Here is a 17,631-nt window from a genome sequence, read left to right on the forward strand (position 1 = left end):
TTAAAAGCCTTCTAAAAAAATCTTAACTTTCAAATGTTATAAATTTTATATCAAAATCAGACAAGATCATCATTTTCTCGTAGAACACCATTTGTTACTAAAAGATATTAACTTTATTTTATAGAAAACTATTGATGATTTATCTTATTTTACAAAAATGAGTAAGTAAATAAATTATTATATTCATTTAAAACATTTTAAAGTCGGAGAAGCCAAATCCCTCCACATACAGCAGAGGAGAATCCATCACTATGTAGGGACCTGACTAAAGCGTTTGACATCTTATTAAAACAGCTTCCAAGAATCTGTTGAAACATCAAAAGAGATCGAGGCCTTAAATTACCTAGAAGTCAGGTACAGAGAGAATTCTGACAAAAGCATGACCACCCGTGGGGATTATTAAGACCAAGCCATGACTTGTAGGCACAGAAATAGCTACAGATACTGCCATGCAACTTCATGCGAGCACCAAGCAAGGAAAAGGCAAGCTATCCCAAATTTCTCTCCCGACAACGGAGTTTTCAGAGCTCATGCGGCCAACCCAAGTGCCAGCAGTCGTATTACATTGAAGTTGCTATGAATTGCTGAGAGAGAAGATCGGAAGCTAGCAACAAACTTCTCTGAGAAATCGATGTTTAAAGTTGTCACAATCACCGGGCCAAGCCACTTGACCTTGTAGGGCAGTAGCCTCATGCGAAGCAACCAATCTGACATGGACGGTCTGATTCATTTACTAAACAGAAGTTACACATTAAACTAATCCCCAAAATAATGATTCCAAAAAGAACAACCTTTTTTTGTCAAAATAAAGAAAGCTAAATCCAATCCCTTTGCTCAAGTCCGGATGATTCTTCGAGAATCTGACGCGACTAAATTTTGACAAGTCCCATACCATGACTTGTGGCCCAACGCAGCAATTTCGTAAGCAGGCAAGTTGCAGCCTACTACTCTACAACACAATCCAAGCAAACGAAACATCCACGCAATCCACTCCTGCCGATTAAAACTGTCCAAGTTCCCCCGTCCTCAAGAGGACAAACTCTTCGAGTGTTGAAACACCCTCACCTAAGAAAAGCTCTACTGCTGGATCGACTGCTAGTTCCTGGACTGATACTTATCTGAATGCTACAAACTCCTATTAAGTAGGAGATAAAAAGGAAGAACACAGCAACCACATGATAACCACACTGTCTATATGCCCAACAAAATGCGGCTGATAAAAAATGGTGCATCCTTGGTCCGTCGTTCATCCATAAACTCACTGAAGTTTTCAGAACAGTCCGCACTTCCATCAATCATTTCACAGCAAAGTTAAAAAGGTCCCTGAGTAATTATACAGCAACTAAACAAGCATCATATCCATAAAAGAGACTGAGACCACTAGACATGAGGACTAAGCAGGTCCACCTGGCCTGTCTGATCATAAGAAAGGCTAAAGTACACTGGACCTGGATTACTCCACCTTCTTGGGTTCTTCCTCGGGGTCACGAAGACTTCCAAACATCCAGTCCATCCATATAGTGTAATGACCATAGTTGTGGCGGTAGGTGGTGTGGTGGATTGTGTGGTAGCCAGCACCCATGACAGGCCACACCTTACCATGGATGCAGTCATGAATGTTTGCCGTCCACAGAGCCTCAAAAAACAGGAGAAGTACGTGAGTCATAAACTGGGTCGGGACAATGAAGAGGGCTATCACATGTGGCAACGCCTGCAGTATCCCATCCAATGGATGGAATGCCAATCCTGTGAAGAAGACAAATTAGTTGCAGTTTTTTTCCTTTTCAAATCTTTAACAATAGAAGAAAGTATGGTTATACAATGAATGAAATATAGCTCTAAGTTCATTATTAATCAAGGATAAGAGACATTCAAATACAATAAAGTAACAGGGCAATACAAATTACCTCTTGCCTAAACTGTTAAAAATTTTTTATCTAAGAATCCACAGGCACACTTCTATTGATGAGAAAATCTTGAGAGATAAAGATACTGCCAAACTATGTTAGTGCACCTTGACAACCTATCAACCTGATTTGAGTAGGTTTTTCCATAGGACAATACCCAAAACAGCGAGAAAAATGGTTCTTTTATCGTACGGACATCCATTGCCCAAACTTTAACCAGGACACGCATTGATTACAATCAGCACTCCAATCTTTTAGGAGGCATACATTCCAACACCTTATTCAATAATATTTAGCTTCAATGTTCAGTAAGATTCTTGGTCCCTCTGCTTGCTAGTTGCATGAATAAGAATTGCTTGATTTCGAGGTATCCCAAGAAAATTATAATTTACACATGTTTATCTTTTTTAAGCATGTCCACCAGCCATGTGATAGAAAAAGGGTACAAAGCACCTTAATCCAATATCCACAATTGGTTTCACTATCACACAAACCAGCCTTTTACTTCAGGGTATAATGCACACAATCATATGAATGTGCTAAACTTTATGATACAGTATTACAGTTTGTGACATTTGAGACCATGAGAGCTTCATTAAGGTTAGCTTTCATTTCCACGTTAGTTTATTTAGCTCATTATCCCAAGTAGTGCCATAATGTACATTCATTCAACTAAACACTGATTTCTTATAAAGGCTCAAAATAATAGTTCTTTTTGAGAGAATGCTCAAAATAACAATTAATATTCAAGGAGAAACTCATTCTTGAATTGAATCATGAAGGTTCTTATAATGCTATAATGTATGTTCATTCAACCAAACATTGATTTGATTTCTTATAATTAAGCCTTAAAAAATAGTAGTTTTTTCTCAAAATAATATATCATATTCAAGGAGAAACTCTTCTGTGAAGAGAATCATGAAGATTCTTGCATCATGTGATAATTTGTAATTATTAACTTCTATTGAATACGTACAATGCAATATGACATGCTTTAATCTTAAACACAATAGACAATATAACACTATTAAATAGTGACCACTATAGCATATTTAAGCATTTCGGTTTCTTTAACATTCATTTGGCCTCTTATTTATGCAAATCTTCTAAGTACATTGTTTTTTAATGTTTTTGTCAATCAGAGAAACAGCAGCTTTTAAGTAATAAATATCACAAATATCATAATATGTTGTCTCCTGATCTCCACCGATATTATGAGAATACACAGCTTTAAATATTTCAAAACAGTTGATTTAGTTTTTGCTTAATTTAACTCCTTATCAATTTTCTATACAAGCAAAAGGAAGATGTATCATCAGCCCCAACCATTAACCACTGATGTCTTCACATAGCCAAACAGTTGAGTCACGAATTTGTCAATTCTCCATGCAACTTTTTTCAAACTGTAACAACACATCTACCAAACCTCACCTCCTACAAGATTGTTAAGTGCTTGAGGTATGCCCAAATAGAGACATGAAAATAGTGGAAACAGATGTATTATAAATACTTGTGCATGCTTTTTTCCCAAAAATTAAGTCATAAAGGCTTGACAAAAAAAAAAAAAAAAAGAAGCCCTCTGGCCTAAACAAGGCCTACAGCCTCTTGGCACTAGCCCCACCCAAAAAAATTCACAAGCATCCAGAGTTTCTCACATAGTCACATTACAATTCTCCATACTTGCTATACAGTTCAAATGAAACCTTTTATTACTATTGATGTAATCTTCTCAAACTTACAGAATAACTTTTATCGGACAGCATATTACTTTTCAGCTCTGGAAACAACATCAATGCATATGCTACTCAGAAATTTAAACTCACATATTTTCATAGAAAAGACACTAATATTAGATTCTATAGCTACTCAGTTGTGCTAGTAATAACCAACAGAGTAGCCAAAAAGAATCCATGGTACCTCAGAATATGAACAGACAACATAAAGGCTGTTGGGTTTTAATCACCATCCCATTTAAGTTCTGATTTAGATATCTTGGATAAATAAGGTCTAAAGTTCTTCTTGTTCACCTATGTTGAGAAAATATTAAATTAGATAGCATATTATGTGAATATTCCCTGTATAATCCTAAATAGGATATATATCAAATCTGTATAATCCTAAATAGGAAATATATCAAATCCTGTTTAGAAAATATATCATTAGGAGATCAATAGGTTCATTATACCTCGATCTTTATTGCTCTATATATAGAGCCTCTTGTAACATGAAACAAATACAAGTCATTCTTTCACAAAATCCCTCTTCTTCTTCTCTATTTTTCTTGGTATCAGAGCCATGAGATATTGATCCACAGCCACCAACCACCAAAACCTCACCTTCCTTTTAGGTGATCTCTCTTCTCTGTTGCCGTTCAGATTTTTCTGGTCTTTATCGCCCCTTTTTGTTGTTGTTCTGTCTTTCCTGGTGCAGTCCTGTCTTCCTTATTGCCGTTCAATTTTTTTTTTTCTGATCTTCCCTCGGCTTCTCTTGCTGCCGCTGGTCTAGAGGAAATAGATATGTTAGATTGCAAATGTGGACACTCCTATAGATCCGAATGTCAAACTTATTCATGGACAGAGGGAGCCATTGAAAGACCCTGATAGATATCGAAGACTGATTGGGAAATTAAATTATCTCACAATCACACGACCAGATATTTCATTTACTGTAAGTGTGGTTAGTTTCTTCAGACTCCATGTAGTAGTCATTGGGATGCAGTAATCCACATTCTCAGATATATCAAAAGAGCTCCAGGACGAGGTCTATTATATGAAGACAAGGGTCACTCACAAATTGTTGGATACTCTGATGCAGACTAAGCAAGTTCTCCCTCAGATAGACGATCTACTTTAGGATACTGTGTCATGATTGGAGGGAATCGAATTTCTTGGAAGAGTAAAAAGCAAGATGTAGTTGCTAGATCAAGTGCGGAAGTAGAATATCGAACTATGGTTCTTGCAATGTGTGAGCTTATCTGGTTAAGGCAACTTCAAGAGTTGGGATGTGATAAAGTTAAACAAATGAAGTTGACATTTGACAATCAAGCTGCCCTTCATATTGTCTCAAATCCGATTTTTCACGAAAGAACAAAACATATAGAGGTGGATTGTCATTTTATTAGACAGAAAATTGAATCAGGATGTATTGCCACCAGTTTCGCCAATTCAAATGATCAGTTAGCAGATGTTTTCACTAAATCCCTTAGAGGCTCTCGGATTGAATACATTTGTAACAAGCTTGGAGCATATGACGTGTACGCTCCAGCTTGAGGGGAAGTATCGAGAATATGTTAAATTAGATAGCATATTATGTGAATATTCCCTGTATAATCCTAAATAGGATATATATCAAATCTGTATAATCCTAAACAAGAAACATATCAAATCCTATTTAGAAAATATATCATTAGGTGATCAATAGTTCATTGTACCTAGACCTTTATTGCTCTATATATAGAGCCTCTTGTAACATGAAACAAATACAAGTCATTCTTTCACAAAAATCCCTCTTCTTCTTCTCTATTTTTCAACCTTCAAGGTAAGACAAAAGTGGAACTTTAGAAGTATACCTTCGCAATCAGGTAATGTGACATCTGGCAAGACTGCCTACCTATCTAGTCTACATATAGCTTCAGAAACACTAATACATCCATCTCACATCCAGATATGCACTTGTATATCAAACAAGAAAACATGCACACCCTTTTGGATTCACCGTGGCCTCCTGCGCTAGATATATGCCTAGCTAAGTGCTCAAGGCATTACTGATGGTTGTCAACTTGTCCTTAATTAATAAGTCACCTCTACCTTTTACCTTTATCTGGTACAGGTTCATTCTGAATTACTTAATTTTGCAAGGAATTATCTAGCTACATCATCTTCCTGTGAATACTGATTATTTACAGGATTCATAGGGTAGTTAGACATCCTACATCCTGGTATGCATGTGTGCGTGTGCATGTGTGCATGTGCATGAGCAAATTAATCGATTTGCCTGTACCAGCATAGCCTGCATATTTCAGAGGATATTGCTATATGTAGAATATACTTATTCTTTTAACTAGTGATACCCAACAGTTAAGCCGCAAATCTAATAGAAAAATAAAATGCAGCTTAACTGGTTTTGTGTAGATCGCATTAAGCTGCAGAATGATAATTTGAACTGCACCATGATGATATTGTTTTGTGTAGTTTGCATTATCTTTAATATCAATTCTGTTGACAATGATAATGCAAACCACACAAAACAATAAGTTTGAAATACAGATAATCACATAATCCTAACTTTCCAAGAAACTGGTTAAGATAATTCAAGTCTACAGATAATATAAACTTACCAGCAAATGGTGACAGTGTATTCTGCTTGTTGTAGATATGATGTGTTGCATGAAGATATTTGTATAATGGTTTTATGTCATGCAACTCTCTATGCATCCAGTAAATTCCAAACTCCACAAAGACCAAATATATTGTCAGATAAGCAACATAGGCAGGCCAACCAACTTCGGTTATACTAGAGAAACATCTGGTCCATCCTCTTTCAACCATGTATTCTGAAAGTGTTGGAAGAGCACAATACCAAGGCATAGCCTTCATTGCAACTATTATTTGCAAAAGCATGGCTTTGTTTGAAGGTATAGCATCTGCACCAAGACAAAAGTTTCAATAAGGCTAGAAATTGTTGTAATGCATTATGGGATACAAAAGGTTATTACTTTGCTATGCTTAAAATTATATTAAGAATAAGTTGGAATCCCAAAAGGAATGACTATTTTCAATCAAAATCACATAAGATCATCCACATACTGACATTAGGAAGAAGTAGAAGCATTTATCAGAAAGAAAGGATAAAAATTTATCATTTCAGATTATTTTCAATATTCAGGTAAAAGCAAGGTCACATAAATGACAACTCTAGTGAAAATGTTAAAGGCAAACTTCTACATCAGATAAAGAATAACACCAAGGATTTAAATTATTAAAGTTACAAAGTCACTACTTGATTAAAAACTGTAGATCACTCAGTGGTTTTCCTATGTGTCACATCAATGAGAGTATTACTTCATAAAGATGAAAACTTTGGTCTATAACCTGGTTAAAACACGTAAGCATGGCAACAATGATTTCATTAGTCATATATCCAAATGGCAGCCCAAAGATAAGAATAAGCAGCACTTTGAAGTTAGTACAAAAAACATTCAGCTTATCATAACATGCAGTGATATATTATTTTTTCAGTTCCCATTGAATAAGTTGGGAATGACAAAAATGTTCTAATGACAAAACAATATGAGACTTCAACAGTTATCAAAAGGGGAAAGAAGCAGCAATAAAGACACTTCCAAGCCAGCTGCATCATTCCTCCCAAGAAATCCTGGGAGTTAACTAAAGATTGGAGGGAAATATTAAGTCTGGGTACACAGATTCCTTTTTTATTTTTTTGAAAGGTGTATGTCCCTGAACTGATTTAAATGTATCAGATCTGTCAGATCATCATGCAGGGTGACTGCTGACTGAAGATGCATCAAGAGCAATACAAACTACAACTAGCAGACCTCAATTCTCTTCAATCAAAGGTACTCATCATTTGGTCATGTCCAACCTTTGAGAATGTAAAAAAGAAATGGGTCAGATATCACCCTGTGCAAGCCACATGAAAGTGGCAGGCTCAAAATCTTGTGGATATAAAATTCAATGATGTATTGAATGAGTTAACAGATTGGATTAGGTCTTCTAATACCTCTTCTAATAGAAAATTGTTAAGGATTTCAAAAAGGCGTGGCCTAAGATCAGATAGATGTGGACTTCTAGGGGCATGCTCCCATGATAAAAAGATTGCAAAGAATGAGTGATGGAATGTATTCTTCATGACCACATAGGAAGTCATGAACACTAACATTCAAGAAAGTGTTTCACGGATATTACATAATAAATCACAAATTAGAATAAAATAAGTATGACCAAAAGAATTGCATGAAACATATTAGAATGAAATCAAATGAACTAAATGATCAGTTCCAGTTGATTGCATAGTACAGCCCTGGTGAATTTTTTGCTTCTCCTCTAATGTCAAGTAAACCCAGCAGTGTTAGAAAATTTTTATCAAAGGCGAAGATGCCACTTGCTTAGACTCATTATGGAGAAATATAAATAATAATGAGCCCTATAAATATTGCAGGAAAAATCACTACATATACATTGTCTCCAAAGCAGTCTAACCCTGGAGTAGCCAACATGACAAGATAAGCCATATCATGTCATAAGAGCAGGAATTCTACAAAAAGCTAAATTTTCATCCAAGCACGCAGAGACCATAAACTTAAGTTTTAATTCCATTAGGACTTCTTATTACCTTAACAAGAAATTATTGTAAGAAGTCTAAGTTTGGCTGGGGGCACAAGAACAATTTGGCTAAGGGAAAGAATTAGAATGCAAAATGAATGCTGTGAATTTAGCAAGAGTTCAGGAAAATTTTGCATTAAAACTAGGAAAAATAGAATGTATAAGGTTTCAATATATTTACCCATTTATTGATTTAAAAAATATGAAAGGGTAATAAAAATAGCAAAATGGACACTATCACCAACAACAGATTTCAATATTGATTTGTAATCCATGAGACTCTAAGAAACAGTATTGGCAATGAATAAATTATAAAATCCTTTAATCACTAAATTATTCTCAAGTAGTTCATTTTGATAAGAATTTGAAGAATCATTTGCAAAAGAAGAAATCAAGAATATCTCAAAAAAGTTTAAAACTTCATAGAATAATTCAGATAATAGATAGTAACTTAATAAAATATAGGTGGCTCCAGAGATAATTGAGAAGCTAAAGTTGCCAATTGAAAAGTGTCTTAATAACTTGGCACTGGACAATACTTCTCAATATAACATGAGAAAATAGAAAATGATGCACTGGTTTGGGCATGCTAAACTGAAACATGCATAGCAGTTTATCTAATAAAGGTATAAATTATTTCCAAAGAATTTTTTCTATTCTTAAATTTGATGATATAACCTACTAAAGCCAAAAATGGTCAAAATCTTCTTCTGGTTACAAATGTAGTAAATCAAAGCCGAATTAGTGCAAAATGATGTTGAAAGTATAATCACTCACAGCTTACTATATTGTCCAACAGGTTGAAGTTCTAAAATATATAAGCTTGTCATTGCACAGATCAACACATCAATAAAAGAGTGGGAAAGAGCTAAAAAAAACAGAATTGTTAAATTATACCCAAAAAGAAGGGATAGTTCAAGATAATTGGATGACTCTTGCATCCAAAAATGAGATGAAGTAAACGAAGAATGTCTGATGATGGTACATGAGATCCCATAACAACAGGCACTGGAGTGGTGGAAAAGATCCCAACCCTTGCAACACCCCAAAAAAAAAAAAAAAAAACAAAGGGCATTAAGGCAGTTTGATGTGTCTCCATGTGTTATAAGAGAGATTTTGGCTGGCTTGCAAGCTTAAGATGAGCCAACCTTTGGTTTGATAAATAAGTATGCATGGATAATCTGATTTAATCGCATCTAATTAATTAGGTGCATACATTCGGCATTTTAAAGTAGCAAGTTTTATTTATTTTTTGTTTGTTCATGTTGGAACTCTCCTTTTTATTCAGAGTAACATAGGATATGATGTGAGTAGATTATCCTATTCAATGGCTAAAATACTGTTTGCATGTGTTTAATCATAGAACTCCTAAAAAGAGCTTGTAATTTCGAAGATCGACATGTTTGTGAAAATTTAAATAACAATTTTACAAACGTCTGATTCTTCCTCTGTGTTGCCCTTGTGCTTGAAAAATCCATATATATGTATGCCCTTTATTCGAAGTTAAGACACTCTTCAATAAGCATGGAGAAGTTCAGCAAATAATGCAAGTCAAAAATACAGAACAAACTAGTTGTAATATGAAATGCACTAGTTCTTTGGTATACCACTTAGATACACTTGAAGCCACAGATCAATATGCTAACAAGTGACATGAATTTGATGATTAGCTTTAGCAGTTCCACAAGCACATTGGAGGAGTTTATTCTCCCAGTGGCAACAAATTAGTTTTTGTAGACAAGAAAATAACTTGCAAAGAGGATAGAAAGTTGCCGATTTTTTTTGAACTAAGTATGGAAATTGTCATGGTTGCTTAGCAAAATAGTTAGTTATATCACAAATTACAGTGCATGATGGCCTTAAGAATGTTGAATTTGCTTGTATGAACTTTGGCAACAGGACACAACCCAAATATTGGTGTAATTTAGGATTTAAGTATAGGACTCAGCTGTCCCTACATTCTAGGATGCTGCTATTTACACAGCAGTCCCATGCAACATATTGATGCGCCTATCTATGATAAAAAGTCTCAGAATTCTTGAATTCAAATCAATAATTATACATGTCTACAAGTCTTGTATCTGTCAAGCAAAAAAATACTGAGTCAATGTTTGAATTTTCTTAGAAAATACAAAGCTCATGGGGAAGGGTATGGCTAAAAGTATTTCGAACTTCAAGGGGCAGTTTTATGTTTAAACATGTCTGACATGGATACGTTATGATCACATAAAATACATCAGTAAATCCAAAAACTAGAAGCATAACATTGTCGATAAGGTTCCAAACTAAAATAAATAAATGTCGACTTGTTAATATAGATGAAGTAAACAAAACATATTTGGTGAAAATTGACAGGCAATTAATTTGCCTCTTGGTAACCTATTAATCTGATTAGGGAGAAGAAAAAATTTCCTCAATCCACTCAACTCGAATCTCTCAAAAGAAATTTAGAAAAAAATGAAAAATTTGCAAAAATAGGGTTTACATCTCCTTTTCTTTCATTGATGATCCTCACCTTGAGGTACATAGCTCTTATTTATAATGGTGATATCCGTCCTTACATAATTCAGGTCAGATTTCTCTCCTAGTTCTAATAGAATTCACTTTCCTAAAATAGACATAACTAATAAAAATAAACTTGAAAAAACTGAAATTCTATAGGAGATACATCTCGACTTCTACATCAACTTTGCCTTTCTTGGCTCAACCTAATTCTTTTCAGATTAGAAGATACGGCTAGTCAAAATCTTTTTCGGAAAGGAAACTTTCATTTAGACTAGCCCATTTCAAGGCACTGACAATGGAATTTTAGTCCGTTTTAACCCCTAGGAGGTTGGACCTAAGTTGTAGATCTTGAAAAGTTATCTAATTGAAAAAAAAATTATCTCAATTGGACACCGTATAACGAAGTTATGACCTCCAAAAATTTGGCTCACGACTCAACTTCCTAATATGACAGACTTGCTTCTAGAACCTGTCTGGCCATATCCGTAGTAACCAACGTGATCCACATCAAGTCTGATGATCCTCCTGGATCACATATCTATAGATACAACTAGATGGAAAAATTTCAAAATTTGTCAAAGCAATACAGGATCCTTAAAAGATCTAGAACATGCCTGCTAAACCATCATAACCATGGGTTATATCCTGAATGTCTAATGCTATGGGTTGGCAAAATATCACCAAGATGTTTTCCAGATTGCCATAAAATAAAAGAAAACAACTCATAATTAGCCTTTTCAATTATGAATCCATAGAGTCCCAATTTATGCACACTTATGAAGGAATGAAATAAAGACCTCTGTCGAGACTCCAAGTAAACCCATGGCCTAGCTTGTGTCTATCAAAACCAGAATGCTTAGGCCTATAATAGGTTTTCATTGTTTCATAGGCAACACTCCTCCCTATATAATATCCTACTCCTCCCTATATAATATCCTACAATCAGGTACAAAGTGTCTACAATGACGAGATTAACCCTTTCCCTAGAGTAATTTCTCCCAGTGACTCTCCTTTACCATTAGCTATTTTACAAGGTTTGCTACCTAACGGGCACAAATGATCATCTATTCTGTGCTACATGTTGCATGTAGGGTTTGTTTGCTTTTGACCATGATAAGACCATAATCTTAGTTGAAAACTAATTTCGTTGGCTAAAACCTAGTGGGATCAGTGTAATAAAAAGAAAATGTATAAGATGTGGTATAAGAATCTCAAGGAGGTGACACAATAAAGTAATATAAGTCTTTTTTATTTGAAAAATTGATTAGCAAGGATCTTACATTGAATAGACCATGTGTGCTAAGATCTTAAAGCAAATATATTGAAAAGTAAATGGTTTTGTTTCACTACTATCTTATTCTTATGCCTCTGAAAATCTTGAGCATACAGCAACCAGATGGAATATGGAATTTAAGTGCATAAAGAAGACCTACAGAATTGGCTAGATCTCCCATTTGCTGTGAAAATAACTAAAATCTGCCTTTTTGTAAAAGGTGTCACACAAGGCGCAGACATGCTTCAGGCATCACATTATAAGCATCAAGCCTCAACAATTGTTTTAAGAGCCTGCCCTGATGTGTGAGGTGAGGCAAGCATCAAATAAGCCTTTCTAATCTATTCATATAGTCCAATTATGTTCTCTCAATTGACATAAGGACAAAAGTTGCAAATAATTTTTCCTCTGCCACATTTTAAAATGCTTCCTCGTTTAAAAAGCTAGTTATCTGACATTTTACATCAGATGTAACAAAAATGATCTTCAAATAGTATGTCATAATGGAAATATGCAAATTTTGGCAAAAGGAATAAAAGAGGGAGGGCATCTGCCTACCATTTGGAAAAGGGAATGCAAGAGAAAGACAGAGAGGAGGAGATGAAGAGAAAGCAATAAGTGGCACATAATATTAGCTTCTTTATATGGAGCCCATCTATGTGGACCTTTAAAAGATATTATGTCAAACATGTAAAAATCTCTTTGCAGATAATAGGGACTTAAGCAAATTCTTAGTAATGGGGAGAGCATTGCCAGATTCACAAATTCAGCCTCAAAAATCTGTTACAACTCAACACATGACAGACTATTCAAGGTGTTGCCGGTTCCTTATGAAGATTTAGAAAGAGACTCATATAACTCACACATATATCTATGAAACTTTAGGTAATTAGACAACAGCTTACATAATGCTAAAATTTGATATACCGAAAGGATGCATGGAATTTCAACCTCTATCAGCATACACCTACAAGTGCTGAAAGGTTGCAAAATGAGCTGGGAAAAAATGAAAATGAGAATAGATGATACAAAATGAATCCTATCAAGGATCAAAAAGAATGTCGCAGTGAATATGACATTAGGAACATATTCAGAGGATGCATAATGAATAAGAAAATTAATTGAGGGAAATAATTGAAAAATTAACTCTTATCTAATTGTGACAAAGAGAGACGTGCACACACACACCATGCATACACAAGCAACCATATGTTTTCAGGCACATGTGCATGAAGCTGTGTTACCTCGACACTCACTTCCAACTCCTAGATCCATGTTGCACACTTGGATACTTATAAAAGTTTATTAATTCCAGTTTCTAGAAATTGGTTGAGTTGACTCCAACAATTAGTTTGATCCACCATAAGAATGCTTAAAGTGAGTTTTTGTTCCTTTCCGGAGTTTGGTTAAGAATGTACATTTTAAAATAATTTTACAAGGTACCATTTTTTCCAAAATCCTTAAGCTTACTTGGAAGTTTGGATAAAAATGATCTATATTTAGAAAAACTTAACAAATAATATCTTATAATATTAAAAATTTTCTTTTTATATGATACTTAAATATATGTCTTAGCCAAAATTATTTTTTCTGTGTATCCTCGTATCTTTTTTTCTCTATCTGCCAAGTCAAACACTTGGACATGTGTTTGGATCCAATTCCTGTGACCGTATCCATGCAACACTGACAAAAAGATATACATAAAGAGACTAAAGTTTTACGATCTAAAAAAACCAACATGAAAACAAAACTGAAATGCAGAATAGTATGTCTACATTTATTGTGGATGCCAATAGTGTACTTTTGCTATAATTCATAACTCATAAACATGGAGCAAATTTTTCAAAGAGACCAAGGTTGTGTTTAGTTGCTGGTTATCCACTGGTCAAGGGCAGGTTATCAATCTAACAAGCCAAACACTCTATAAAGTGAGCGTTAAAGATATTCAATCAACTCATCCAAGAGCCACTTAATCCGGTTAACATTATTTCATTGGAGAAGGTGTAATAAAGTTAACCACCACAGCTTTCTCTTCTCTCTCTTTTACATTTTCACTTTCTTCATAACTTATCCGATTAAACATGAGAATGTTACCCAAACATCACGTAACTTTAACAGGTGATTAGTAGATTCAGGGGCACTTACCAATGGTTAAATCTATCTAACCCCCAGCTAGCTAGTTGATGTACAAACACAGCCTCAAGATTTATGGTTAAGAAAAAAGAGAGAGGAATTAAGAAAGAAGAGAGAGGAACTAAACAATTCTCCATCTATTTTTGGATCTCCATGTTTGCACCTGTCTATACTACCATATAATGGGAACCTTTGGGTGCATCTCCACCCTAGAGTTCCACTCCACTCTTATTTGGACTTCCCTGGTTCCATATTTTTTTTTCTTTAGTTTGTTTTGTGCAAGATTTTGACTAAAGAAACCAAAGATTTCACATTGCTACTGGACTCACATGTTTCATCTTAGTCGAACTCCAAAGGCTATGAGTCCACAACTTCCTAGCTCCACCATCTTTCTTTTTTCTAAACAATTTTGGAAAGCAACATGAGTTTTCTTTTTTTTGAACACCTTTTCCTAGAGGGCAAGCTCTCTACCCTAGAGTAGGGGCTTTAACGATTCACCCTAAATTAGTTCTGCTCTTTCTTTTGACTCGACTCTTCTCAAGGGATGTTCCTAGCAAATGCTAAATCCTCATGAAAACACTTTGACAAATAGACTCAATATAAATAATCATTTTCTTGAAGATAAGTATCATAAGGGGTTCAAAAGTAAAGAACAGATTAGTGCATCAATTACCAAAAAAGAAATCTGTCCCATTCTATGAGCCAAATTTACCTTAATTTAGTAATAAAAGTTCCAGCAAGGTGTTAAGTCAAGTTATATACAAATTGGAGAATAGTATCAAGATTATACTAAGCTTCCATACTACCCATTTATCCCAAGAAAATCACAGAGAGGCGCGTAAATCGAAAAGAAATTAACACATATTTAACATATTGACAAGTCAATGAATAAGAGAACCATGTGACAGAATTTTGAAAAATTATCCCAGAGCACTGATGAACACCACGTCAATATTGTTCTATAATGCAAATTCAATAAATAGGTGATAAGTAATCATGAAAAAACAATTAACTAAATGAAGTTAGGAAATATCTAATAGATCACAATTATGGAAACTCAAACTTCTACAGCAATGATCAATCTCCCTGTTCAATATTGAACACTTCTCAATATCATATTATCAATGATGTCAACAATGACAGCAACAACAGCAGTATTTAACCACATAGAGCAAGAGGTCCAGGAGAAAAGGCTTCAAACAGACCATTGATCGCATAATTCAAACCTCCGTGTCCACTGAAAATAAATATGTATAATGTTAGATTAGAAATAAAACTTTTCTTGTCCTTCAAAGTGAGGAACAAAATAACACAATCCACAGTGGATGCATATCTGTTTCCCTGCACCAATAACAATCCGAAAACTTCAACTCATCTATATTTTGGAAAGTCGTCATAAACTAAACTTATGTGATCAGAATCCTGAGTGAAGGCTTTAATGTTGCTACCATCATCAGTGGCAGCTGAAATCAGTCATGCTATTAGAAAAATTTATCAAAAAAAAGAAGTGGGAAAGACAAAATGAAAAACTAAAGGTGAATTGTCTTATGGATCAGGATCACCCACAATAAATTATCACCCTTATAGTACTTCTATGTAGACACAACGAACAGAGGGCATTGATGACTCTTCCAGACTTCTAAGAGAGAAAACAAGTTCAGCGACCCCTATAAAGAAATATTCAATGTCAGAGTTTTTTGGGCAGTTGATACTTTAGTGGACCAAATTCACTTACCAACTTCAAAAATATCAATTCCCCCGGAAATTACTAAAACTCCCATGACCGTACGTGATTACTTGTTTGTTAACAGTTACAAGCAGCAAGCCAACTATTAGGTAAGAAGATAATGATTTGGCTAATAGGGAAATCATAAAGCCAAAGTTCTTCACAATCTTAATGTCCTAATTGCAAGTGAGAATTCCATCACAATGACATTCTCACATCCATCCTGCCCTATATCCCCAGAATCATTCAATAGATTAACATAGCAAAAGCATAATGGTGCAATCCAGGCCCTGAGGATGCCAACTGGCTGAGTTCATAGAGTCTCACATTTCAATACAAAAGACCCTGGGTTTCACATATACTTATAAATCACTTAAGTCTATCAACATAACACTGCTATTAACAGCCCTAATTTGTGCTAAAACTCATCCACAGACATATGAGATCAGCATGATTAATTATCAAAAATAAAGCAATAGATAACACAGCAATGCAGATTTCGCTGCATAATAACCTTCAACGCTCATCCATACAGCAATTTCAGTAGCGTGGATAGAAATTTTGGCCAATCAAAGCATTCATTCCGTATCTAAGTCCACATTAAGCCAAAATCAGGCATAGCCACTGCCAGTCCCACCATAAGAAACATAAATGTGCGTGAAGATAACCAATGTGAAGATTAGGGACCGACAAAAAGATAAGAAACCCCATATCCTCAATTTAAAAAAAAAAAAAGAAAAGAAAAGAAAAAGTCACTACTAATAGGTGTGAATGTGTGATGATACATGTAGGACTCCCATATTCAGGTAAACCACCCGTTCTCATTTCAAGAAGAAACAAAAGGATTAATCAAGAAAAAGAATAACATGGACAGAAATTATCCGCGTTTCTTTCTGGTGAAAGAGAAGATCACGGTGCCGATCTCCAACGGACATGTTCCAAACGATGAAACTTAACAAAAAGAAGACACCGATCTTAAGCAAACTACGGAGAGCATCTTCACGAAAGATCTCACAAGAAACATCAAGAAAACGGTAGGGATTCAAATATTAGAAAAAGGGAAGACTATGGAAAGAAAAGAGGGACAAAGAAGACCTTTGGGAAGGTAGACGTTGCGTTTCCAGTAGTAGATATACAAGCACCAGAGGAAGCCGGAGACGAGGTAGAGGAGGGTGCCGCCGATGTAGTTGCGGAGCCACGACTGGAGAGGGCGGGGGAGGCGCTTCCAGGCACCGCCAGGTATGAATGCATCGAGAACGACACCGTTGTACCAGTCAGTCTCCTCCACGAACAGGTGCAGGTAATCGGCGCCCTCCATCCCGGCAACCGCCTCCACCAGTGGCGGTGTCCGGATCTTGATCTTGGATGTATAGATAAAGAAGTTACGTCTAGAGAGCGGCGAAGTGGACCAGGGGGGCCGGACGTATCCGACGGGGACCTCGGAACACCGCACTTGGTTTTCCAGTGGGAGGGGGGCGGTGATTTTAAACCCCCGGGTTTGGGTCCCGTCACTGTTCCCGTAAGTCACGTGTTCCCGATTCTTGTTTCAAAAAAACGGATGTTATTTGCAAATTATGTAACGCTTTAGGACTCCGTTACAGAAAATCTAATGCGACGCTTAAGATTGTTGGTTACCTATTATGTCAATATCGAGCCCATTTTACGCAGATGAAGAGATCATTATTGGGAACACGGATTGGATCACCATCTGCGACAACCATAATCCACTTGAAAAAGTGACAAATT

The 17,631-nt window shown here is 35.5% G+C and overlaps 1 protein-coding gene across 1 annotated transcript; it reads right to left on the reverse strand.

The window, feature by feature from the left end:
• Positions 1 to 1,267: 1,267 nt before the first annotated feature.
• Positions 1,268 to 17,343, reverse strand: LOC105041251 (delta(7)-sterol-C5(6)-desaturase). The gene is made up of 3 exons (XM_010918132.4): positions 16,981 to 17,343; positions 6,244 to 6,549; positions 1,268 to 1,746 (listed from the first exon to the last, which is right to left on the reverse strand). Exons 1-3 carry the CDS (start codon positions 17,201 to 17,203, stop codon positions 1,454 to 1,456), a joined length of 822 nt encoding a protein of 273 aa, XP_010916434.1. The 5' UTR covers positions 17,204 to 17,343; the 3' UTR covers positions 1,268 to 1,453.
• Between the last annotated feature and the right edge of the window lie 288 nt (positions 17,344 to 17,631).

This window comes from Elaeis guineensis, chromosome 3 (assembly GCF_000442705.2).
Source record: "Elaeis guineensis isolate ETL-2024a chromosome 3, EG11, whole genome shotgun sequence".
NCBI classification, from domain to species: domain Eukaryota; kingdom Viridiplantae; phylum Streptophyta; class Magnoliopsida; order Arecales; family Arecaceae; genus Elaeis; species Elaeis guineensis.

Excerpts from the sequence above, each read along its gene's own strand:
- LOC105041251 (XM_010918132.4), bottom strand. The coding sequence starts at position 17,203 with ATGGAGGGCGCCGATTACCTGCACCTGTTCGTGGAGGAGACTGACTGG. Across the intron at positions 6,550-16,980 it reads CAACGTCTACCTTCCCAAAG|ATGCTATACCTTCAAACAAA; the intron begins GTCTTCTTTGTC and ends GTCTTGGTGCAG. Across the intron at positions 1,747-6,243 it reads TACACTGTCACCATTTGCTG|GATTGGCATTCCATCCATTG; the intron begins GTAAGTTTATAT and ends TCTTCTTCACAG.